This window comes from Dermochelys coriacea, chromosome 1, assembly GCF_009764565.3.
Source record: "Dermochelys coriacea isolate rDerCor1 chromosome 1, rDerCor1.pri.v4, whole genome shotgun sequence".
NCBI lineage: Eukaryota > Metazoa > Chordata > Testudines > Dermochelyidae > Dermochelys > Dermochelys coriacea.
Genome location: NC_050068.2, coordinates 328278068 through 328304520, shown reverse-complemented (window position 1 = coordinate 328304520; position 26453 = coordinate 328278068). Strand labels below are relative to the sequence as shown.

At 40.7% G+C, this 26453-nt stretch overlaps 1 protein-coding gene across 8 annotated transcripts in view; it reads right to left on the bottom strand.

Annotated features, from left to right (window-relative positions):
• Positions 1-1432: 1432 nt before the first annotated feature.
• Positions 1433-26453, bottom strand: part of ORC5 (origin recognition complex subunit 5) — a 134228-nt gene continuing 109207 nt past the window's right edge. For 6 of the 8 annotated variants that reach the window (XM_038420206.1, XM_043497337.1, XM_043497354.1 and 3 more), the window contains exons 14-15: positions 17149-17261; positions 1433-1985 (exon numbers count right to left, since the gene is read on the bottom strand). In XM_038420206.1, coding sequence (XP_038276134.1) covers positions 1940-1985; positions 17149-17261 — 159 coding nt within the window. In that variant the 3' untranslated portion in view covers positions 1433-1939. Of the gene's footprint in view, positions 1986-17148; positions 17262-20374; positions 20724-26453 lie in introns of all 8 variants that reach the window. The other 2 variants (XR_006275719.1, XR_006275718.1) reach the window with 2 other exon arrangements.

Sequence of the window (26453 nt, the reverse complement as noted above, 5' to 3'; positions counted from 1 at the left end):
TATAGGAGGCCAGATTCACATTTCCGATGTCTATGCATCTCTAATAACTCATCCCCCATGCACCAGCAAAATTATGTAGAGCAGTATATAATCTAGAGAACTCTGCTTTCCACCATCCCTGGTATTCTTTTCACGTGTGCACATGGAGTTTGCTTTTGACTAGAAATAGCAGGAATAATCACGTAAATGTGGCTGGGACACACTTCTATTTTAAGAACTTTTTTTTTTTTTTAAAATGCTTCTTACATTTTATTCTGAACATGCTAAGGATTTGGAGTCATCCTGATTTCTGGTGAAAGGAGATTCCACAAGTTGAATTTACCACCAATAAAACCTTATCCATCATCTTTGAGAGCTTCAGACTGGGCTTTGCTTATGGCAGAATTCCTGATGTGGTAGATTGTGGAGAAGTTTCAGGGCCCAGCCCTTGGAGGATTTTGTAGACCTTAAAGTTTATCTGGAATTGGACTGGATGACCACATAGCTTGCAGAGCTGTGATGTGCTCCTGTTGGTATGCATTACACAGCAGGTGATCCAGTTTGTGTTCAGCCAGCTAAAATTTCCTAGTGTCCCCTGCTTTCACTCCCAGGAATAGATGCTGGAACTCTCAAAATCCTATATTGCACATTCTTGCTCAAGTTTCTAGTGCAATTAAAAAATAAATGCCATTTAGCGGTTAGCCTAGCATCTGATTCTGAAAAGTGAAGAGAATTTAGAGTTTATTACAAACTATGGTTACCCCTATCATATACCATTTTTGGTTAACAAAAAAAAGTTTCTGAAGTACTGAAAACTTGGATGTTTTGAAAATTAAGTGTTGGAGTTTCTCAGCAAATTTGATAAAGGCTTTACGGTAAGATAACATATGTTCAACTTTTTGCCTCTTTTAGACTACAGTGTTTTCTCTGCTAAGAATAGCGTGCAACTGGTACATCATGTTACTTGCTGAATCTTTATCTTCCATAAACATATTAATGCAGAATAACCCATGCTGCACCACATCATAGCATATACCCTGGCTTTAGAGTGTACTTACAAGTATACATCAAACTAGATTCTTTGCTTCAACAACACACCATGCTAAAATATTTCCACTGAAAACTGCACAAGAATTTGCACTCAAGAAAACTCTGGCTGAGCTCAAAAGAACTACAGGAATATTTAAATAAAAAGCTCCTTGAAACCTGGTAAGTGGAAAAGCCATGCCAGTATTGGCATCTAGCATGTAAATGATAGATTTAGCAGTCATACATTTTAAAATTTGATTTTTTTTTAAAACCATGGTAAAGAGGAGGTTTTAAGGTTAACATTTTCAAGTGAGTCTCAAGATAAATTCTGTGCTCATAAATTTGGGGTTTTCCTATCATAATCCCTATATATGTGAGTTGAACATCTAATCTATATATGATTCACAGATAAGCATACACCAGCTTGATTTTAAACATGCACTTACGTTTATTGTATTTGCTGTTCCACTTTCCTAAAATGGTGGCTTTAGGAAAAGCTGCTTTGGCAGGCAATTGCAAAGATTCCTGCGGAGAGGAAGTGAAAAGACTGGGCATACAAAAAAAGGGCTGATGCCATGTTCAAAGCACAGGGGATAGTTCATAGAGCAAAATGTAGTCCTAAGTAAATGGGTTTCAGGCAATTTCAGTGTTAAGATAACATCATTAAGAGTAGAACAGATTGTGCTCAAACCCTGCTGTTTATAATTAACACATTGCTTCCAAATACTCCAGGGTCCCTGGTAAATAGTCCTCTGCTCAGATCCACCCAGACCAATCAGAATATTTTCATCTGATTGCATGCTGGGCCAGCACCTGTTTGGACAAATCCAGTAGAGCCAAAATGCTCCTCTCCCTGGCCAGCGAAGTAGATAGAGGTACACAGCTTGCTTCAGTCATTGTCACGGTGTCCATATGGCTGTGAGGCTTGTTTTCACAAGAAATCATACAAGTACTTTATTATGTCGAAGTTCACGGTCCTGTAAACAAAAACATACAGTATTTTAGAACAATAAACCCTAAAGTGCTCAGACTGTAATCTGTTTGGTGACAATGCACACAAGACACTCTTCGCAACAGATAGCAACCAACTCCTCAGAGATAAATAAAATAAGACACTGAATTACAGAACTGAAATTGTATAAAGACATCATTATTTATAGTATTAGTCTTTTGATTGTTTAAACTTTAGAAGAATTTAATACATCAATAAAGTAATCCCTTACCAAGGATTTAAAGATTGAAAGAAAGAATCTTTAGGCTGTAAAAACAAACTTAAATCTAAGTTGACAGCAATTTATTTCTTTAGCCTGGTAAACACGATACACTAGTTGGAGATGCAGAGCAGCAATCTTTTAAGCTATTAAACATTTTGTTCCTCTTCCAAACCACCTGTTTTAGCATTATGTACTGCATAACTCCTTCATCTGTACTCATTTGCAGTCTGCATTCTTTCAGTCTTGACACTAGTTGACCCATGTTCATAGCTAAATTTGAAAAATCCAAGAATGCTACTCAATAGGATAGAAGATTTTAATGTATACTTTTGTACTTTGATGGCGGGCAGAATAAAATAGCAGTGGAGTAAAACATGTAATTAATTGTTTTCTCCAAACTCATTCTGCTGTACAATCTAAAATTCAGGTTTTTGGGGTTACTATTTGAATAAATGACCAAAATTACTGGATATAATGACAAGTATAAAATTAAAAAAGTATTCAGTGCTGCAAAAATAGCTGATCACAATGCAAAGTAAAGATTAACTAATTGGATGTCTTATTTATCAGGCCACTCATTTCATATTCTTGGCTCACACATCACTTTGCAATCTACATTTTAAAAAAGTTTCTACAAAGTATTGTATTGGGCACAGAAAATCCAGAAATTCCTGAGATATAGAATCATACGTTTTCTGAAGTCTACTTATTAAAACCATTACAAAGCTAAATGAAGTGAACTCTGGCAATATTATATTCTGTAATGTCACAGAGAAGTATAAGTAAGTACAAGTAGGTACAAATAAGGCTTTCTAAAGTAACACTCACTCATTCTGACAAATGTTAACCTTACCAGCTACTAAATGAAAAACTATTGTAATCATCATGTCATCATGATTAGTACCACTAGTGACCGTATGACAAGACCTGCCACATTCAACACACACAAAAGCTTCCTTCTACAGTTGCAAAGGAAGACCTGGATAAACCTACCTCTTAAATTTGGAGGTATCTGAATAATAGTTTAAAACTTCTAACGACATATACGCCCCTTGCCTTCAAACGACAACAACCAAAAAAATGTAATAGCACGAGGCAAACAAAGAAGTTTGTCTGCAGAAGGTACGAAGACCCGCTGAAATATTTTAGAACTATGTGATAAATGGATCTCTGCGGCAGAGAAGAAAACGACTGCACACAAGTTGTGTTGACCATGTAGGAATTCTACAGGGAGGAGAAATGTGACTATGTGCCTCTCCCCAAAGGTAACTTTGCAAACTTTAATTTTTGGTCAAAAACAAAGGGAAATTACTTTGATTTTTCCTTGTAGAAGTCCAAAGAGAAAAACTGAAGGGCTTGAATGACAGAGAGAAGTTATTAGTCTCTATCCATTCAATCAGGCTTGCATTAGGAAATATGCTGGGTAATGGAGATGAGAAACCAGATGACTCCCACAACTGGGACTTTATTTACTAGCAATTTATTTTAGCACTATCACATCAAGGCACAATAAATCAGTAGCCTGCTTGGTGGCCGAGGCGGTGAATAAGCTCCTTTTCTTCTGCTGCTGATAGAATGACTTTTCCCACAAGAGGGAGAAGTAAGCAGCCAGAGTAGAAACTAAAGGCAGGTGCACCCTTGCACAGTAGCACGATCTGCTGCAGTTTGCAAATGAATCTTACAAATTTGCAGTTTGCAAATGAATCTTGCAAATAGATCACAGAGATAAGTTTCACCCTGCAGCTGGCACCATGGAGTATAGGCGGAAAAATCTCTTACGTGTAGGATTACAGCACCAACCAATTTCTTTTGTAACTACGGCCTGCCATTCTTAGAAAAACGTGACAGACAGTGGGATGGAAAGGGGATAGAAATAATGGAAATGAGATAAAGAAGCAGACAAGGAAAGGGAATGAGAAAGATGTCAGAAGAAATAATAGAGATTTTCAGATTCCAAGGCCAAAAGGGACCATTGTGATCATCTAAAACTTCATCAAAAATAATTCCTAGAGCATATCACAAAGAAAAACATTCAATCCTGTTTTAAAAACCGTCTGTGATGGAGATACCGCCACGACTCTTGGTAAATTATTTCAATGGTTAATTACTCTGTTAAAAATGTACACCTTATTTCCAGTCTGAATTTGTCTAGCTTCAACTTCCAGCCTTTGGAATACGTTATATTTCACTGCTAGATTGAAGAGCCCATTATTAAATATTTGTTCCACATGTAGATACCTATAGACTATATTCAAGTTACACCTTAACATTCTCTTTTGGTAAGCTAACTAGACTGAACTCCTTTAGTCTATCACTATGTTTTCTAATCCTTTAATAATTCTCATGGCTCTTTTTTGAACCCTCTCCAATTTATCAACATCTTTCTTGTACTGTGGGCACCAGAACTGGACACTATTCCAGCAGCCATCACACCAGTGCCAAATATGGAGATAAAATAACCTCTCTACTCCTACTTGAGATTCCCCTGTTTATGGACCCAAAGATCACATTAGTCCTTTTGGCCCCAGTGTTATGCTGGGAGCTCATGTTCAGCTGATTATCCAACACCCTCCCCATCTCTTTCAGAGTCACTGCTTCCCAGGATAGAGTCTGCTATGCTGTAAGTATGGCCTACACACTTTGTTCCTAGATGTATATACTTAGCCACATTAAAATGCATGTTGTTTGCTTGTGAGTAGCTTACCAAGTGATTCAGATCACCTGAATTGTGAACTGCACTCTTCATTAGTCACCACTCCCACATTTTTTTTGGTCATCTGCAAGCTATAATTGATGATTTTACATTTTCTTCCAGGTCATTAATAAAAATGTTAAATAGCATAGGGCCAAGAACTAATCCCTGTAGGGCCCCACTAGACATACACCCCCACTCAACGATGATTCCCTGTTTACAATTACATTTTCAGACCTATCAATTACTATCTAGGTATGGCCCCATCACTGTAGTATCTCAACATGTCCAACTAACTGGAAACAAAATCTCTCCCCTTCACAAAAATAGCTTGAATAGTGTTGTGTGTACAAGGGTGTATGCAGGTCCTACTGAGAGACAGCTGAACTAACAAGTTATGTTTTGCATTGAGTTCTGAAAGTGGTGAAGACTGACAACTGCTCTCTTGCAGGAGTGAGTTCCATAGTGTAGGTTCTGCTCCTGTGCTCTGAGCCTCGCTATGTTGCCGGGCAGTGTCATGGTTTGGTGGAACGTAGGTTTGGTGGAAGGTCACACTGCAAAGGGAGAGCTAATCTCTTAAGTGGCCTGGTTCAATCCAATGGAGCACTTTGAATATCAGGACAGAGTCCTTGAACTGGATTCTATTCATTTCAGATCCAGTACAAGCAGCAGAGCACCAGGGTGGTTTTGTTCACAGCAAACTGTGTTGCAGATGAGCTGCTGTATTTTTTTTTTTGTAAACGAGTGGAAATTTTTTCCAGACATCATTCTCGTGGCTTAATTCCTGAGCACAGTGAGTTACAATAAAGCCTGGAGGTCAGGACAGGTCAGGCTCTGAATCAGACAGGATTAGGCAATGTTGCATATGGAACTGGGTGTCTTTTGCTGACAAGACTATTTGGACATCCAATAACATGGAGGAGTCCAAATGAACCCAAAGCTATGAGTCACAATCTAAAGGTAGGTTCCCTCAACCGTTGGATGTGTTAGAGGTAGACAGATCTTTGAAGTGCTTCCTTTCCTCCTGCCAGCATCCCATATCTTGCCTGGGTTCAGCTTTAGCTAGCTGCTCCTCATCCATGAGCTGATTCTGTCTTTGATTAGACATAGAGAAAAGGTGGAGGACAGGGGTATTTATATTAGATGCAAGGGAGACGTAGGGATGATTGTTGTCTAAGTACTGCATACACTTCTTCCTGGGCCATTTCACCAACTCTAACTGCTTTGTATAGCTAGTGACTAGTATGCGGAGCGCTTGAGCCTTGTCAGAGACCACAGGTAAATGAGGGCTCCAGAGGAACAGTTTTTTTTTTCTGGTTTGATTTAGCTTATATAAATTGGAGATCACACGAGAGAGAATATATAAGAATTCTCATAATCTATGATGGTTTTTATATATTGTTGGCAATAAATTTTGTGTTAAGTGCTAAGTATTAGCTAGGGTTGGGCTACCATTGTGATGCTGCACCCCATATTCTTCATAAAATATTGTTATAATATGCATATGGTATAACTAAGATACATTTTATGCACGATGGGTCATGTGAGGTATCACTGGAAAGGTTATGATTTGCTGAATGTTATTATCCACACGTCAGTCCTGTATCTGAAGTTAGGAATATTGACTATGTAACAATTACAACTGTGTGTGTACTTGGGGAACGCCCACCAGACAGTAGGGAATGAGCCTGGATGAGCCATTAGGAAAGACAACAAAGAGTCTTTGAAGATGCTGATCTCCCATCTTCCTGAAGTTCCTTCCTGTGACATTACAAATAAATCTTGTCTCATGGTTGGTTTGACCATGCAAGGTCATGTGATCATGTCACCTGGTACAGGACACCATCTTGAGCTGGCAGTTTTCCACCAAAGGGTGCGGGGATCAAACAGGGAAACAAAAGGTTCCCGCCCTATGTAAATACTATTTAAGGCTCGGGAGTGAATTAATCAGAGCTCTTCTCTACTGCCTCCCTGCCTAAGAAGGAAGACTACTGAAAACACCTGAAGAAACAAAGGAACAATGCTGGGGAAAGGCAAGGAGACGGGTAGCCTGTGAAGAAAAGTAACTGGAACCCTGAGCTGCAGAAACTCTGCAACCTGCCTAAAACAACATTTATCTGAGAAATTACTATTTGTAACCTGTTTCTTTAGTGTATTAAGCTTAGTTTGTGTGTTTTCTTTTATTTGCTGAGGAACCTGCTTTGTTCTGTTTGCTATTCCTTATACTCACTTAAAATTTACCTTTTGTAGTTAATAAACTTGTTTTTTGTTTATTTCAAAACCCAGTTTGTGCAATTCATAACCTGGGGGGACGGGGGAGGGCAAAGAGCAGTGCATATCTTCCTCCACATTAAGCGAGGGGGGGATTTTTATGAGCTTACGCTGTATAGAGATCTATAAAGTGCAAGACCATATAATTTTGGGTTTACACTCCAGAGGATGTGTGAACAAGAGTACTGGGAATCCCTTAGCTGAGTCCTCCCACAGAGAGCTGATTGCAGACTCTGTGATTCTACCGCTGGGTGTGTCCCTGCCTGTGTGTGTGTGTGTGTGTGTGTGTGCTGGAAAGGGGCTTCAGAGTCTGTCACAGCAGCACAGTGTAAAGGAAACCCAGGCTGATAGGACAGGCGGGCTCAGTGGGATCCCAGCACCCCAAAGGGGGGTGGGGGGGAGTCCAACCCATCAGAACCATAATGTGCTTTTTGACAATGTAGTGGATCAACATTTTAGAGCAATATTTTCATGGAAAAAGCACTGATCTGTATTAGGGACATAGAATACATTACAGTATTCATAATTGGGGTTCTGACTTAAGTCTGATAACATAAAACCAACTTAAAACTGAATGAGCTAAACTTACCCCTCTGTAATTCCACTAGCAATTAATACAATGCAATTTCTAAGCTGAAGGCTGGTATTTTGTTGAGGCTAGAATGCTCTTTGAAGCTAAAACCCAAGCAACAGGAAAAGAATTGAACATCTATGAAGCCAAAAGTTTGGATGATGGTGGCTTGCCCAATAATTTTTTTTTGTCAATTTAAGTGATCAATATAACCTGATTATCCATTACAGACGCTCCCCAGGTTACACAAGACCCGACTTACACAAATTTGCACTTATGAAAAAAGTTCCATAAGCCAGAAATAGGATTTTCGAATTGCGGAAATTTTTACGAAACATACGGGTATACGTATGTTTATGTTTATGTGTACATATATGCTTATATACATATATGTATATGTTTCCAACTTACGCAAAATTCGAGTTACACAAAGGCTTTCCGGAACGGAACGATTTCATAAGTCAGAAGGCATCTGTATATATCATTGGGGATTTTTGTTTCACTTTTTTCTTTGATTTCTTAACTCCTCATAAGACTTGTACTTTGTTGTATTCTGAATTTGATATAAGGTCTATATTTGCATAACTTTTTCTTTTGATGATCAATCATCTTGTGCTTCTGATTTGCTTATTACAGTGAGTTCCTTCCCCATTGCAAAAACAGAAGAGAAAAAACCCAAAATATATTTTAAGAACAATCCAAGGATATTTGCATTTAATAAGTAAGTCTTGATTTCAGAGAGATGCTATTTGGACACAATTACCAGGTTAATTAGAATTTGTAACCAGAAATCTGTTAACAGATTGGTATTGAAAGCCTTTGGTGTTTTATTTTTCATTAGTTTAATTATAAGTAAACTTCATTCAGTTTAATTATAAAGTAAATTAAAAAGATAATATTCCAGTATTTTTATTAGACATTGTGCAAATTTCAGCTCTATTTTTCTACACAAGTCCAAGTCAATATTTAAAGATTCTCTTATCTTGCAAATTGAACTTCCTATAATTCACAGGATACCTCCTCAGAATCCTTATCTGTTTTTAAGGTAATTTTGAAAAATGCTGGTAACTAAGCCCAGAAGGCTACAAACATCAAAAGGTCAGAGTAACTTTGCAAAGACAGCTCACTGGAAATATCATAAGACCTCTCCATGTTGCAGGAGCAAAAAACAAGAGCTACAGACTTTGAGCCACATCTGTCAAGCAAAAGCTTTCTGTCCCAACTGAAAGCAAGTACCTTGTAAGTAAACAGAAAAGCCTTCAAAATAAAAACACAATATGAGGAATATTTTTAAAGAAATTCAAATCACTTCAATAAGGCTGATTTCCTTTATTGTATTTTGAACTAACATAACTCATTATAATGGATCGAAATGGCAGAATTATTTGATAGGAACACATTGACCATGTTTTGAAAATGATATGCAGCAAAATATGAAAAAATTCTGTTCAATCAAGATGAGGAGATAACCCTTTATTTTCCTCCCTTAAGTTACTAGAAGAAGAGCTTCTTTCCCCATGTTTCAAATTCACAGTCACCTTGGTATAGAGACAAACTTTTATGGCACTATACGAGTATGCTTTATAGAAATTAGTGAAGCAGTGTTGCTACGTTCTCATCATGCACCCTGTTTAAACCCTTTAGGGGAAAGTAAAACAGAAAACAGCAGACTGATCCTGGACAATCCAAATCCCGGCAACTGCAATAAGGAGTGGTACTTGTTGATTCTTTTCTCTCCCTTCTTCAACTCAGTACTGAGGGGCTGTCAGCTGCAAAGCATTCAGTAATAGAGAATCTCATGGCCTGTCACAGGGTGCATGTTCGTTGAACATGCTCTTAGAAAAGCATGCAGATTCCTTCCTTGCCAGGCGGCTGACAGCAAGAGGCTATGACATTGTTAGTTACAATCTTCATGGAAAACGTGGCAGAGTCATTTATGTGAAATCTGATATTTATGTGGAGGCCCTACCAACTACTTTGCCGCACTGTGATATTGTAAGAGTTAGTCAGTTTGAAGTTGCGAATGTTTCTAAGCCTGCTGATGTAGCCTGAAACAACCCATCTTTACAAACACTTCAACGTCCATCCATCTGTTGGAGCTTCAACAATCACCACACCTCCTGGGGCTATAAGAGAATCTGACAGGAATGGACTGGATCTCACAGACTGGGCTTCTATAAATGATCTATAGTTGTTGTATTACCTTACACAGACAGCCACTTTTTCTCTCCATGATGGAAGCACTGCTGTTCTCCTGACCTCATCTGGGACATCTCAGCAGGGGGCTGTGAAATTACACTCCATATTCTTCGTAGAAATATAGTTATGATATGAATATGGTACAACTAAGATACACTTTATGCAAGATGGCCCATGTGAGGTATCATTTGAAAGGTCATGATTTACTGAATGTGTTTAGCCAATTTGCATGCATGTATCATTTTTGTATCTGAAGCTGGGAATATTGACCACGTCTCTATTTCAAATGTGCTACATTGGATGAGGCCAAACAATATTAGTGGCTTACTGAAGAAATGCATACAAGCATAAAGATTACCCCAGGAACCGTGTGCAATAGAAAGCTCTCAGAGATAGCTCTACACAACGGGAATGGTTTGATCTGGGTCAGACAGCACTACACAATGGGAACTGTTTGACTCAGATCACAGCAAAAAAGCTTTCCAGCGAGTGGGGGGGAAGATATAAAAGAGGGACACTGACAACAGGAGGGGACCTCACTCTCCGTACAACACATCTGAAATCACCTGAGGAACGAAGACTGAACTGTGGGAAGTGATGGTCCCAGGTCTGGAAGGATTTTTAGCCTGTATAAGAAAACCTGGAAAAGCCAAGGCAACTTGTGCCTTAAGAATCTGCCAGCCTGTTTATCACTCACAGTCAGAATTTGCTAATTTGTATCCTACCTATCTAGGTGTGTTAAGCTCAGTTTGTGTGTTTTGTTTCATTTGCCTAGTAATCTGCTTTGTTCTGTTTGCTATTCCTTGAACCATTAAAATCTGCCTTTTATAGTTAATAAAATTTGTTTTGTTTATTATTAAACCCAGTTTATGCAACTTCTAACTGGGGAGGGTGGGCAAGAAGTCATGCACATCTCTTTTTACACTGAGGAAGAGGGCAGATTTTTATGAGCTTGTGCTATGCAGATATTTCTATACAGTGCAAGACAGTATTATTTTGGGTTATTAAAGGGTGTGCACATGAGTGCCGGGGGAGTCCTCTCACACAGAGCTGACTTCAGTCTGTGTCTGCAGCAGGGTGTGGCCCTACCTGTGTGTGTACTTCAAGAGGCCGAAGAATCTAATTCAGCAAAGCAGGGAGCGGGAACCCAGGCTGGTTGAGCAGGAGAGGCTCAGTGAAATCCCAGTACATCAGGTGGCATCTCAGAAGGGGGGTCCAACTCGTCACAGGGGCCAACAGTTACCAGCCTGCTGTGGAGTTCTTGGAAACTTCCCACAAAGCCAATACCTGTCCCCTTCTTATTCTGCTAGGAATGAAAATCTCCATAATAACCACTATACCTAGATTCTGATGGAATTATAGAAGGGAAGACTGGAAAAAATTGTCAGTTGATCAACGAGTACATAGTGTGCATACCACATAATATTCTGAAGAAAACGCTTACACTTGCTTCTCAAAAGCAATCTTTGAAGCAGCCACTAAATCCATCCCATGTGGCTATCAAAAGACGTACATCCCCGCTTAGATGTGGAATGCACTGAACTTCTGAAGCAGTGTGAAGAATCTGGTAACTTAGAGACAGAAAACCACTGACTACCTCTATGTCTGTTTCAGGGAATGTTAGGAATAAGTTACATCAACTACAGATGTGAAAAGTTCTAGCAGGAAAGCACAGTCATTCAGAAGGAAGCTTGGCACAGCACAGAAACCACTAACCACACACCAGTGAAACTGTCCCCAAACAGCATCACCACACCCCTAACCAATATGACAAAAGCCAACAGGAACAAGCCATTTGAGGAATCAGTAAAGAGGGAATGGCACCCATAAAGACTGTCCCCACCTTCATGTGAATACGACATCTTTCAGCCTTTATCCACTGAAGACGTGGAGAGAGCACTTCCGAAAGCAAGAAAAACACGTGGCCTTGACAAGATTGCACCAGAAATTACGTTCCATCTTCATAAGAAGAGCATAAAATGATCGTCAACAGCTATACCAAAACTGGGAAAGCACCAATCCATTCCAGCTAGCTACCATACGATAATCACTTCTGAGCTGTACTTACAAACTTTTGGAGTAATTAATTCCGCAAAGAATCATGCCCATAGAACAGGATCTGAGTGATGAACAGAGCAATGTTCCAGACCTAGTTCTTGATCTTACCACCTGTACAGAAAATGGTTTCCAACAGAAGGAAAAGAGACAGAGCTGTGTTTCTTGACTACTGTCTGGCACATTGGCTTGTTGATCATGTTGTCAAAGATGTTACCCCGATGGGTGTTATAGCTACAGAAATGATCTTTTGAAACAGACAATTCCAGGTGATGCTAGGAAATAAATTGAGCACATGGAGGATCCAGAAGAACAGATTTCCTCAGGGATCTGTTTTTGCCCTACCTTTTTCAATATATTTACAGAAAGATCTGCCTCCAACAATCTCAAAGCCATTTAAGTATGTGGATGACATCTGCCTAGCTTCAAGAGACAGGGACTTCAAAAAGACTAAGGACAATCTGAACCAAAATATGGCATCTATCAGTGGCTACTGCAATAATTGCTGTCTTAAACACAGTGTGTCAAAGACAGCGTCCTCATGTTTTCACCTCAGAGAACTCAATATCTTGAATGGAGAATGATTAGCACATGCCCCAAAGCCAATATATCTAGGTGTAAGAGAAGGTTACTCACCTTGTGTAGTAACTGAGGTTCTTCGAGATGTGTTCCTCTGTGAGTGCTCCATTTTAGGTGATTGTGCACCCTGTGCCTCTAGTCAGAGAATTTCAATAGCAGTACCCAACTAGGCCACACATTCGCTCTCCCCATCTCACACCTGTGATGGTAGTTGATTAGCACAGTGCGGCCCCCCCACCTCTCAGTTCCTTCTCTACTGCAGAGTATTGATGAGAACTCTGAAGTGGAGGTGTGGAGGGAGGGTAGTGGAGCACTCATAGGGACACACATCTCAAAGAACCTTAGTTACTGCACAAGGTGAGTAACCCTCTCTTCTTCAAGTGATGTCCCTGTGGGTGCTCCACTTTAGGTGACTTTGCCCCTTGGTGGGAGGAGGGATTCGGAGTTAGTTCTGAATAGACGAGAGGACCATGTGTCCCAGCCACGTGTCAGATGCTTAGACCTGATGAATGACGTAGTGTTGTATGAATGCGGGAGGTGATGTCCAAGTAGATGTTTTGCATATGTCGATAATAGTCATGTTGTTCAGGAAGGCAGCCAGTGTGGCTACAGATCTCGGAAAGTGTGTTCTGACCTATGGGGGGGGAGGGGTTGTAGGTCATGTTGTCAGTAACAGAGGTAGATGCAATCTGAAATCCATCTGGAAAGTCTCTGCTTAGCAATGGGTTGCCTTTGGAATGTTCCGTGGTGGAGAGGAACAATTTAGGATTTTCCTGAACAGCTTGGTCTGTTCAAGATAAAAGGTTAGCATTGTTCTGACGTCCAGGGTGCGGAAAATTGCCTCGTCTCTCCTTGTGAGGTTTAGGGAAGAACGTGGGAAGATGACTAGGTTGATGAATGTGGAAGGAATAAGAAACTTCAAGCAAAACTTAGGGTGAGGTCTGAGTGTGACCTGCCATAAGAGCCCCTATTTCTCCCACATGTCTAGCAGACATGATGGCAGCTAGGAAGGCTACTTTCATGGAAAGATGTAGAAGAGAACATACAGCCAAAAGTTCGAATGGGGCAGTTGTGAGAGATCGAAGCACCGAAGTCAGGTCCCACAGGGATATTGGGGGCTCTGGGTTCTGGGTAGAGGTTGCACACTCCCTGGAGGAATCTTGGTAATTGGGTGAGCAAATTGTGTTATCATAAGAGGTGTTTCTAGAGCAATGCTGTTTGCCCCGTTCATTAACTACATTGACTACCAATGAATTTGGATGAGGGTGTGTGAATAGGAATTCCATCCCTTTTGAAGGGACGTAATATTTTTTTGTCCTCCCTCTTACATGTGGGTGGGATGGTAGCGGGGGGTCTGAAAGATGATTGTGGCAGGTTCCATGAATGCTGTGTTAATCAGGAGGGCAATCTTGGAGGAGGCGGACGTGTGGATTCTGTCCAAGAGCTTGTGACGTGACTTAGAGGTCTCCTCTAGGGGTATCTGGGGTGCGTCTGCTATTCTTTTGAAGAGTTCTTGGAAATTTCTGAAATCATCTCCAGCAGTAGGCGGGGGAGGGGGGGGAGATAGTCTCATCTGGTGAGAATGAAGTGGTGGTAGCAGGAGCTGCCTCCTGATCTAAGACTACTTCCATCTCCTCAAAGGTCTGTTCGGCAGGGCATCTGTTGGCACTGTGAGTTTTGGTGAAGAGTGCCTATGTACTTCCGTGGTGCCACTCAGGTTTGGGGCAATACTGTCTATAAGCTGCCTGCGGGTCCCAGAATGCCCACTGAGATGGGAAGGGCATAGGTAGAGTCCCTGACAGGTGACCGTACCATCCCTGAAAATCAGGCTGTGGCACACGTTTAGGGCACTCCTGATGTGCAGACCAAACACTGCCTTGTATAGGTGAAGAGTGTTGGGAGGAAAAAGTCTCCCCTTCCTCATCCTCCCTCTCTACAGAAAGGAGGGGCAGATCTAGTTGGTGGTGTGAGTGGCAGTGAAAGTACCAAAGCAGTATCGGTACTGAGGAGAAGTGATTCTGGTACTGGGGCAATTGTCAGGTCCTTTGGTACAAGAAACTGTTGAGGTTGCAGTGCTGATGAAGGTATCTGTGTGGAAGGCGATACGGAGAATTGTGGCGGTACTGGGAGACAACGAGGTACCGATGGGACCAGAGCCAGTGTAGACCATGCAGAGGATGGCATAGTAATCTGTGGTGCAGTATCTGTGCTGTGCATCATAGAGCCAAGAGGTGACATTGTTGTCTGTAGTGCGCAGAGTTGCTCGGTACCAAGCGCTTTGTTTGTGCTATTGGTGCTGAAGTGGAGGGGGCAGTCTTTTCTGCCCTCCTTCTTAGAGCCTGCCTGCTTAAGGTCTGTGGCTTTGACAGAAGCGCCGGGAATGGCGGTCCCTGCCGACTCAAAGGTACTAAGCTGTGGCATGGTCGGTACCAATGTGGTGGATAGAGTCGGGGAACGCTTCCTCTTTGACACAGTTTTGGTAGGGGGAGTGTTAGCTCTCCTCTGTTCACGTCGTTTAGGAGACAGGTTCCTTCCTTGCAGGGTAGAGGAAAGGGATCTGTCAGAAACCGCCTGTGGAGATAGGGCGACAGGAGAAGTTTGAGATCCCGAGTCTGAGGCGGGATGGAGGGACTTCTCCATCAGGATAAGTTTTGGTTTAAGGTCCTACACTTCCCTTGTCTGGGCCTTAAGACCGTGGCACTGTGTGCACTTTTGGGGTACATGAGTTTCCCCCAGGCATCAGACATATTGCAAGCATCCGTCGGAGATTGGAATTGCCTCGTGACAGAAGAGGCAGCGTTTAAAGCCAGGAGACCCTGGCATTCTGAGGAAAAATAATGGCCCTTAAGGGGATGAAATGAAAGAATTTTTTTTTTAAATGGGGAGAAAAGTAGTAAAGGGGTCTTAACCAAAAAAACTAATTACACTATACTAATTGGTTAATCTAACTAAACTAATTCTGAGGTAAAGTGAGTGAAAGCACTGCCAGAACTCCAACTAGGGACCAAGGGCAATTGAGAAGGAACTGAGAAGGGGGCTGGCCCCACACTGCTAATCAACTGCCACCACAGGCGAGAGCCGGAGAGCGTGCATGTGCAGCCTGGCCAGATACTGCTGTCAAAGTTCTCCAACTAGAGGCTCAGAGCGCACAATCACCTAAAGTGGAGCTCCCACAGGGTCATCAGTCAAAGAAGAACTCTCGGTTGTACACTTAAGTACCTAAAAGGACACTTCACCAAGGTAGTTCAGGAGATTAAGAACTGAAATGGTCTTCTAAATAAGCTAGTAGGCTCAACTGGGGGAGTTAAAGTGCAAACACTCTGCTACTCAGTTGGAGAACAACAGGAACAATAAGACCAAAAAACACCAAGTGGCCACCAGTCCTTTTTAATATCCCACCTCCTAACATCAGGTGTTGTTTTGCAGCAAAAATACAGGAGATGCCACAACTGTCCCTTTTTAAAAGATACGAGAGGTGCATTGCCACCGACTCATCAGCACATGACCAATCTGGAGTATGTTAGCGACCATCTCTATAGCGGATGCTGTCACATTATGATGAGCAGAATGGGAATGAGCTGCTCCCTGTCAGAGACTCCATCACCACTCAGCATGATGAGAGACAATGTGGCAGCTCAATGCCAGGCAATCTCTTGTAGAAATTCAACCATTTCAGATATGGAGTGGTGAGATGTGTGGGAAATGACCACACCTGGTGACTCAGGAACAGCCCTCTGTATTGCTGCGGTGCAGCTGAGGACGCTGCACATCTACCAACGGCTGCTCATCTCGTGCTGGTCTATCCCTCATGCTACTGAATGTCTAAAATGTATGTGATGTCTACTTAAACCATTTGATATTTTTGACTTGTACATCTGTTTTATTTCCCTACTTTATATTTTGAACCTTTTCCCATTTTTATTAAGCTACTGGTACTTGTGCATTTGCTAACAGTGGAAATTAGTAAAAACACAACAGAAAATCCCAAACCTGTCAACACACTGAATGGTATATGGAGAGTTACAATAACATCAATACCAAGGATATGAATTTTGAGCCACCTCCCTATGTATGCAATAAAAATTTGGTAGAGGGTCTTATTATTTTTATTGTTGCAGAGACCACAACTATCAAAACATGGATGCAAAGAAAAGAGGAAGGATGGCCTTGAGGTGAAAGTACTAGACTGGGATTCAGGAGATCTGGGTTCATGTCTCAGTTCTGCTACTGACTTTTTAATACGATCTTGGGCAAGTCAGTCTCTCTGTGCCTTGATTCCACAAAATAGTATTTTCCCTTTTTTTGTCTTGCCAATTTAAATAAACTTTTTCAAGCAGGAACTCTCTCATTAAATATCTGTATAAAGCCTAGCACAATGAAGGCCTAACTTTGGATGTTGTCTCTATCTACTACTGGAATACAAACAAACAATCTATTCAATCCTCTGTGGTACACTGCAGGAAGCCAGTATAAATGGTTAAACAAAGAACTGGTTTTGAAATCTAAACCTTTTATACAGGTCAGTGCATGGAACATTAAATGCTATTTAACAATCTTACCTTGCAATAGCCCTGATGAAATCTAGAGAGACTGTACATTTATACTTTGGTCCATCAAGCTTGTCATCATGGCCAACCAAGGTCAAAAGCTGGAGTGTCACAAGGGAGGTGATCTAGAAACAAGAGACATCACTGAAACATTACTCACTTTTGCAAACAGGAATAACAATGACCAAATTTTCATTTGTCACCAACATAACTTTTGCAAGGTCACCAAATGTCCCATATTTCATAAGGAAGTTCTACATTTGGCTATACTGTCCCACTGATTGTCACACTGTTCTGAAACCAGCTGACCCAGAAGGGTGTAAATTCACATGACCAGTTCTGCAGCAGGAGTAGCCTTATGCATAGGTTGAAACCTAGGACACTTCACATCAGAAGTTACCCTGAAATTCTTCTTAAATACCTCTACAGTTCTGTTACCTCCCTGCATTGGCACTTTCTAAGTCTTGACAGCCACCTAAGACATACATCAAGTTCACTTCCCTCACATGTGGAGACCACCTTTTCGAATTGTCATACTCAGAACTTTATACCCCAGAGCCCATTGTGCCAGATTAGACCACGTTTCAAAAACTCACTTAATCACCCTACCCTGCCATGAGAAAGAAGCCCCAAGGTTGGAAGGCAGGATGAAAGGTCCTGAAGATCATGTGCTAAGCCAAAAACCCATCCCTTGGGGAGTGGGCCTGGAAGGAAAGAGGGGGATGTGTGTGTGAGTGTATGTGTGCACGCACCCATGTATAGACACATGCGCACACACACACACACACACACTCGAGATCGATCAATGTGCACAGATAGACATTTCTCTCTCTTTTCCGTCTTCCAAAAGATGATCTCTTAGCAGAGTTGGATATGTATGTATCAATACACACACACACACAGACACACAGACACACACACACACTCAATGCCATTAAAGTCCTGATAGTTTCCACACTGTAGTATTGAGGGTATATACCATATTAAACACAGTGAATACACTTTGCTATTTACTTTAAATGGTGCCCAAGCACACACTAAAAATAAAGGAAAGGAATAAGTATGGAGACCCTAGAAAAAGTGTGAATGGTGAGAAACAAACGAGAGAAAATGACAGAAAGGCAGAAGTACAAATGTAGAGATATAGGAAAAGAGTGAAGCTGGGAGATACAGAATTAGAAGGGAAAAAGACAAGAAATACAATATGAAAATACATTTAGTTTAATAGAACTCCTGAAGGCCAATCTGTGTTAAGTGTGCTACTCAAGGGTGATTTTTTTACTATCATCATCATCATCGGTTTCAGAGTAGCAGCCGTGTTAGTCTGTATTCGCAAAAAGAAAAGGAGTACTTGTGGCACCTTAGAGACTAACAAATTTATTAGAGCATAAGCTTTCGTGAGCTACAGCTCACTTCATCGGATGCATCCGATGAAGTGAGCTGTAGCTCACGAAAGCTTATGCTCTAATAAATTTGTTAGTCTCTAAGGTGCCACAAGTACTCCTTTTCTTTTTGTACCATCATCATCATCATCATCAGCTGTAGTAATAAATATTTATACTGTATTATACTAGCACCCAAAGGCTGCAGTCAGGATTTAGGTCCAGTTGTGCTGGGCACTATACAAATTCAGAAAAGAGACAATCCCTACCATAAAGGGTTCATAGACTAAAGCCAAACTGTTATTTACAGGGTTTATTTTTAAATTGTCCCTATTGTTGGCTATTTTCTCCTTCTGACTCCAAGATTGAGGGTGGGATGACAAAACATACTTTGCCAAAGGCATCTCTGAACTTGGTGTGGCGTACAGGTGAGTTCACTGATCAGTGTCCCACTAGCTCTCCTTGCCCACTGCAGAGCAAGCTGGGTACTAGTCATAAGAGGAAAGCTTTTTGCTCAGAGCACAATGGACTTTGTAAAAACTAGCCACCAGGACTCTGCTGGGGGAAAAGGACGAAATGAAGGACTCATTATCTCCAACTCTATCATCTGGGATGACAAGAGGATGACAGACAAAGACAAAACTATGCCACCATCTTTAGCCCGCACCCCATTACTGGCTGCTCAAGCTTTGTCTTTGTCTGGCTCCTTACTGTCACAGTTACTCCTGGGAGAATTCTATGCCAAAATATTAAAAATTCTGCATATTTTGTCAAAAACAACACAACATAATCACTCCAGTTTCATTATGTTGGTAATTTATTTCAAAATAGCTGTCAACAAGTGTGACAACAATACAGACAACAGCAAAAAAGATTCCCCCAGGAGTAGAGAGTTAAAGAAATCCCTAACAAACCAGTTCCAGTTGGGGAGTGCTGGAGTGGGCTGTGTGGGACCCCCAGAGCCCAGATACCCGCACTTCCATCCCCCCACAGCCCAGCTGCAGGGCACCCCCTGGCCCAGACACCCACACCCCTTTTCCCCCAGAGCCAAGCCATGGGGCACCCCCTGGCCCAAACATCAGTCTCCCCTTCCCATACACCAGGTCTCCCTCCCTACAGAGCCCAACCATGGGGCAGCCCCCAGCCCTCCTCCCCAGAGCCCAGCCATGAGGCAGCCATCAGCCCTCCTCTCCCCACAGAGCCCAGCCATGGGGCAGACAAAGGTTGAAGGGAAAGGAGGACATTGGTGAAGATACATACATTAAGAGTATAGCAGTAGGAATACATTACTGACCACTTGACCAGGATGGTGATGGTGACTGAAATGGTCAGGGAGATTAGAGAGGCTACAAAAACAGAAAACCCAATAATAATGGGGGATTTCAACTATCTCCATATTGATATATACCCATATGTCATTTCAGGAAGACGTCAAGCTGTTTGGAGGGGCGCAAGAGCATGAGTACCAACTTCAAGGCAGACTATTAAGAAACAGGGCACAAATCCCTTACTAGTTGTGAGTTCTATACTTAAATTTCACCAACCAAGTATCAAGTGTAAACTCCTCAGGCACTATAACAACTTAACAACGGAGTCACAGACAGTTCCCTGGGTATTCCAGTCTATCTTTCCACCTACACATGCTTGCCTCTGTAATAGATGGTCACTTACACCAGATACTCTCAATATTTAGGTTACTTCCAATCCTAAAGGACCAGTCACTTACTGTAGGTCAACTGCACTTTAGATTTTACACCGAAGACAATGCTTGTAGCCATTCCTATAATATACTATCTAAAGATTTATTTACCAAGGAAAAGGTTATTTACAAGGTTAAAGCAGGTAAACATACATACATAAATGAGTTACACTCTTAGGTTCCAAAAGGTGATAGAAACTCCTGTAATATGCAAGCTCTGTGTGTCCTTTAGAGCTAACCTAGGATAAGCAGCTGGGGATCCCATCCTTATGCTTCGAAAACTTGCCCTTCCAAAAGTCCAAGCAAAACAGAGATACAGTTTCTTCTCGTCAGGATTTTTATCTTCGCTCCAGAGTTCAAGCGATAGGATGTGTTCACCCACATGTCTCCTCTTCTTGGAGGGTAGTGCAGTGGAAGACAATTAATAAAAGTCTTTGTTCTTTGATGTTTCACAATGTCTCATTTCGTTTCAATGGGCCTTCTTGGTGGGCAGGACCTAACACACACTGTAGGAAGCCAGCATTTTACTATAATTAATGCTCCTTTCCTGTTTGATGACTTACACAATCACAGAGGATTACAATGCAAACACTTAACATCACTTTATAATATGGGGTACAGATGTTATAAGTGAGATTAATATATGTAGTAGGGCTGTGAAATGATTACAAAAATTAATCATGATTAATTGAAGTTTTAATCGCATTGTTAAATAATAGGTACTATTTATTTAAATATTGTGGATGTTTTCTACATTTTCAAATATATTGATTTCAATTACAACACAGATTAAAAAGTGTATAGTGCTCACTTTATATTATGGATTACAAATATATGCAATGTAAAAAAAAGAAACAAAATAAGTATTTTTCAAGTCACCTCATAAGTACTGTAGTGCAATCTCTTTAACTTGAAAGTGCAACTTACAAATCTAGAATTTTTTTTTAATATATAACTGCAATCAAAAATAAAACAATGTAAAACTTGAGAGCCTACAAGTCCACTCAGTCCTAACTTCTTGTTCAGCAAATCATTAAGACAAACAAGATTGTTTACATTTATGGGAGATAATGCTGCCTGCTTATTATTTACAATGTCACCCGAAAGTGAGAACAGGCATTTGCATGGCACTGTTGTAACTGGCGTTGCAAGGTATTTACATGCCAGATATGCTAAACATTTGAATGCCCCTTCATGCTTCAACCACAATTTCAAAGAACATGCTTCCATGCTGATGGGTTCTGCTCGATAACGATCCAAAGCAGTATGGATTGACGCATGTTCATTTTCATCATGCGAGTCAGATGCCACCAACAGAAGGCTGATTTTCTTTTTTGGTGGTGCGTTTTGTAGTTTCTGCACCAGAGTCTTGCTCTTTTAAGACGTCTGTCTGCATGTTCAACACCTCATCCCTCTCAGATTTTGGAAGGCACTTCAGATTCTTAAACCTTGGGTTGAGTGCTGTAGCTATCTTTGGAAATCTCACATTGGTATCTTTTCTGTGTTTTGTCAAATCTGCAGGGAAAAAAGTGTTCTTAAATCAAACAACATGTGCTGGGTCGTCATCCAAGACTGCCATAACACGAAATATATGGCAGGATGAGAGTAAAACCACAGAGCAGGAGACGTACACTTCTCCCCCAAGAAGTTCAATCACAAATTTAAGTAATGCATTAATTTTTTAACAAGTGTCAGGAACGGGGAAGCATGTCCTTTGGAATGGTGTCCTAAGCGTGAAGGGGCATACGAATGTTTAGCACATCTGGCACGTAAATACCTTGCAAGACTGGCTACAAAAGTGCCATGCCAATGCTATTCTCATTTTCAGGTGACACTGTAAATAAGAAGCGGGCAGCATTAACTCCCATAAATGTAAATAAACTTCTTTGTCTTAGTGATTAGCTGAACAAGAAGTTAGACTGAATGGACTTGTAGGCTCCAAAGTTTTACATTGTTTTGTTTTTGAGTGCAGTTATATAAACTAAAAAAAAAAATAGCTGAATTCTCGCAATAAAGAGATTTCACTACAGTACTGGTATGAGGTGAACTGAAAAATACTATCTCTTTTGTACATCTTTTTTACAGTGCAAATATTTGTAATACAAAATAGAGTGAGCACTGTACATTTTATATTCTGTGTAGTAACAAATCAATATATTTGAAAATGCAGAAAAACATCCAAAATATTCATAATACATTTAAATTAGTATTCTCTTATTGTTTAATAGCAATTTTTTTAATCTAGTTAATTAGTTTTGAGTTAAGCGCTTGAGTTAACTACGATTGACAGCCCTAATATGCAGCATCCTACAAGCATTTCATAAAATATAAAAAGAAAAGGAGTACTTGTGGCACCTTAGAGACTAACAAATTTATTAGAGCATAAGCTTTCGTGAGCTACAGCTCACTTCATCGGATGCATTTGGTGGAAAAAGCAGAGGAGAGATTTATATACACACACAGAACATGAAACAATGGGTTTATCATACACACTGTAAGAAGAGTGATCACTTAAGATAAGCCATCGACAGCCCCCCAATCTGAAGCAAATACTTACCAGCAACCACATACCACACAACAGAACCACTAACCCAGGAACCTATCCTTGCAACAAAGCCCGTTGCCAACTCTGTCCACATATCTATTCAGGGGATACCATCATAGGGCCTAATCACATCAGCCACACTATCAGAGGCTTGTTCACCTGCGCATCTACCAATGTGATATATGCCATCATGTGCCAGCAATGCCCCTCTGCCATGTACATTGGCCAAACTGGACAGTCTCTACGTAAAAGAATGAATGGACACAAATCAGACGTCAAGAATTATAACATTCAAAAACCAGTTGGAGAACACTTCAATCTCTCTGGTCACTCGATCACAGACCTAAGAGTGGCTATCCTTCAACAAAAAAGCTTCAAAAACAGACTCCAACGAGAGACTGCTGAATTGGAATTAATTTGCAAACTGGATACAATTAACTTAGGCTTGAATAGAGACTGGGAATGGATGAGTCATTACACAAAGTAAAACTATTTCCCCATGGTATTTCTCCCTCCCACCCCACCCCCCACTGTTCCTCTGATATTCTTGTTAACTGCTGGAATTAGCCTACCTTGCTTGTCACCATGAAAGGTTTTCCTCCTTCCCCCCCCTGCTGCTGGTGATGGCTTATCTTAAGTGATCACTCTCCTTACAGTGTGTATGATAAACCCATTGTTTCATGTTCTCTCTCTTTGTGTGTGTGTGTGTGTGTGTGTGTGTGTGTGTGTGTGTGTGTGTGTGTGTAAGTCTCTCCTCTGCTTTTTCCACCAAATGCATCCCATGAAGTGAGCTGTAGCTCACGAAAGCTTATGCTCTAATAAATTTGTTAGTCTCTAAGGTGCCACGGGTACTCCTTTTCTTTTTGTCATAAAATATAAACACATACTTATAAACTTAGCATCTATTTTAACAATACTAACACACCGGTGAGCCAGACTGGTTTCCAGCTATGTATTGGTTAGTGTTCTGTTGGGGGCCTTGGCATGAGGTGGCACCTAGTCTGCCAGGCGTCACAGAAGGGATGAAGAGAGAAAATTTCTGGACACCATTAACGACTGCTCCTTGGAGCACTAGTCCTGGAACCCACAAGGGGAGAGGCAATTCTTTATTTAGTCCTAAGTGCAGCACAGGATCTGGTCCAAGAGGTGAATATAGCTGAACTGCTCAGTAATAGTGACCATACTGTAATTAACTTTAATAGCTTTGTAGGGAGAAATGTACCAAAGATACCCACGACAGTAACATTTAACTTCAAAAATGAGAATTTTTTTTTTAACACAGAAGCTAGTTAAATAGATATTAAAAGGAACTGTCGCAAAAGTGAAATGCCTGAAAGTTGCACGGAAACTATTAAAAAAATATAACAGAGGCTCAAACTAAATGTATACCCCAAATAAAAACAAATAGTAAAAGGACCAAAAAATGCCACATCAGAAAAACAGCAGAGTAAAAGAAGCAATTAGCAACATAAAGGCATCCTTTAAAAACTGGAAGTCAAACTGTAGCGAGGAAAATAGAAGGGAGTGCTAACCCTGGAAAGTCAAGTATAAAAGTATAATTAGGTGGACTAAAAAGAATTTAAAGAACAACTAGCAAAAATTAACAGCAAAAGTATTTAAGTACATCAGAAGCAGGAAGCCTGCCAAACAATCAGTGGGGTCACTGGACGATCAAGGTGCTAAAGGAGCACTCAAGGAACATAAAGCCATTGCAGAGAAGGTAAATGAATTCCTTGCATTAGTCTTCACTGCAGAGGATGCAAGGAAGATTTCCACAGCTGAGCCATTCTTTTTAGGTGACAAATCTGAGGAACTGCCCCAGATGGAGGAGTTGAGGAAGTTTTGGAACATACCAAAAAGTTAAACAGTAATAAGTTACTAGAACCAAATGGTATTCATTCAAGAGTTCTGAAGAAACTCATATATGAAACTGCAGAACTACTAACTGTGCTATAAGAAAAGGAGTACTTGTGGCACCTTAGAGACTAACAAATTTATTAGAGCATAAGCTTTCGTGAGCTACAGCTCACTTCATCGGATGCATAACTGTGCTATGTAACCTATTGTTGAAATCAGCCCCTGTAACTGGTGACTGGAGGATAGATAATGTCATGCCGATTTTTAAAGAAGGTTCCAGAGGCAATCCTGGCAATTACGGGCCAGAAAGCCAAAACTTCAGTACCAAGAAAATTAGTTGAAACTATAGTGAATAACAAAATCATTACGGACAGATGAACACAATATGTTGGGGAAGAGTCAACAAGCCTTTTGTAAAGGGCCCTCGCTAATTTATTTGAATTCTTTGAGGAATCAACAAGCATGTGGACAAAGGCAATCTAGTTGATATAGTGTACTTGGACTTTCAGAAAGCCTTTGACAAGGCTCACCAAAGGCTCTTACGCAAAGTAAACAGTCATGAGATAAGGGGGAAGGTCCTCTCATAGATCAGTAACTAGTTAAAAGATAGGAAGAAACAGTCAGTTTTCACAGGGAAACGAGGTAAATAGCAGGATCCCCCAAGGATTTATGCTGGGACCTGTGCTGTTCAACTTCTTCAAAAATATTCTGGAAAAGGGGATAAACAGTAAGGTGGTAAAGTTTGCAGACAGTACAAAATTACTCAAGATAGTTAAGTCTGAAGCTGACTGCAAAAAGTTATAAAAAATATCACAAAACTGAGTGAATGGGCAACAAAATGGCAGAGGAAATTCAATGTTGATAAATGCAAAGTAATGCACGCTGTTCTGTGATTCAGTCCATTAAACGGATAAGAACAGATACTACACTTGATAGTTGCCCTGTTCTGTTCATTCCCTGTGAAGCATCTGCAACTGGCCAGTGCTGGAAGACAAGATACTGGGCTAGATGGACCACTGGTCTGACCCAGAATGGCCTTTTTTATTCATGGGTGGTGTGAAAAATGAGAAAAGAGGATAACAAAATAAGTGAGGAGTTACACACCAGGAAGAGGGGGGAGGAAGAAAGAAGAAAGCATTTCAGATGAGCCACACACAGAAAATGCTGCCTCCAAAAAGCCCCTTCTGGAAGAAGTGTCGGGATTGGCGAACCATTTGACTGAAGCAGGAATGAAAAAACAAACAAAAACGAAACAAGTGCAGAAAGGAGAAATATATTGGTGCAATGCTGCCACAGCTCTAAAGGAGCAGGTGGGAGCTTCAGCCTGGGAGACTATTTCTGAAAATGAACAGGGATGTTTTGAAAAATTCATCCTGAAGTGCAATACACCAAAATGCAAATATTGAACTGTAGGACACAATCTTTTATACTTGTGAATATATTCCTTTAGAATGCAGCCTCATTTGTCCTGATGTACATCACAGCAGAGTGAAGACATCAGAATATACTGATGTAACTACTTTGGCCTTATTTAAAAAAAAAAATTCTGATTGCTCTGTTGCCCCCTCTTTCTGTGATGCTGTGTGTTGGGGAGAAGGAAAAAAGATGCTCCTAGTTACTTCCCCTCAGCTGGTGATAATGCACCATGACACAGTGGCATTGTGTCATTCAGGATCTGACCAGGTAGAAAAGATATAATGAAAATGGTCCTACGTTTCAAAAGCAAAATGTTAACAAGTCTGTATGTGATTAAATAGAATGTACTAAATATAATGAACTAAAGAGTTTAAGTAAGAGCAAATGCCTGCATTAGGCAACTGCATACAAATTCAAA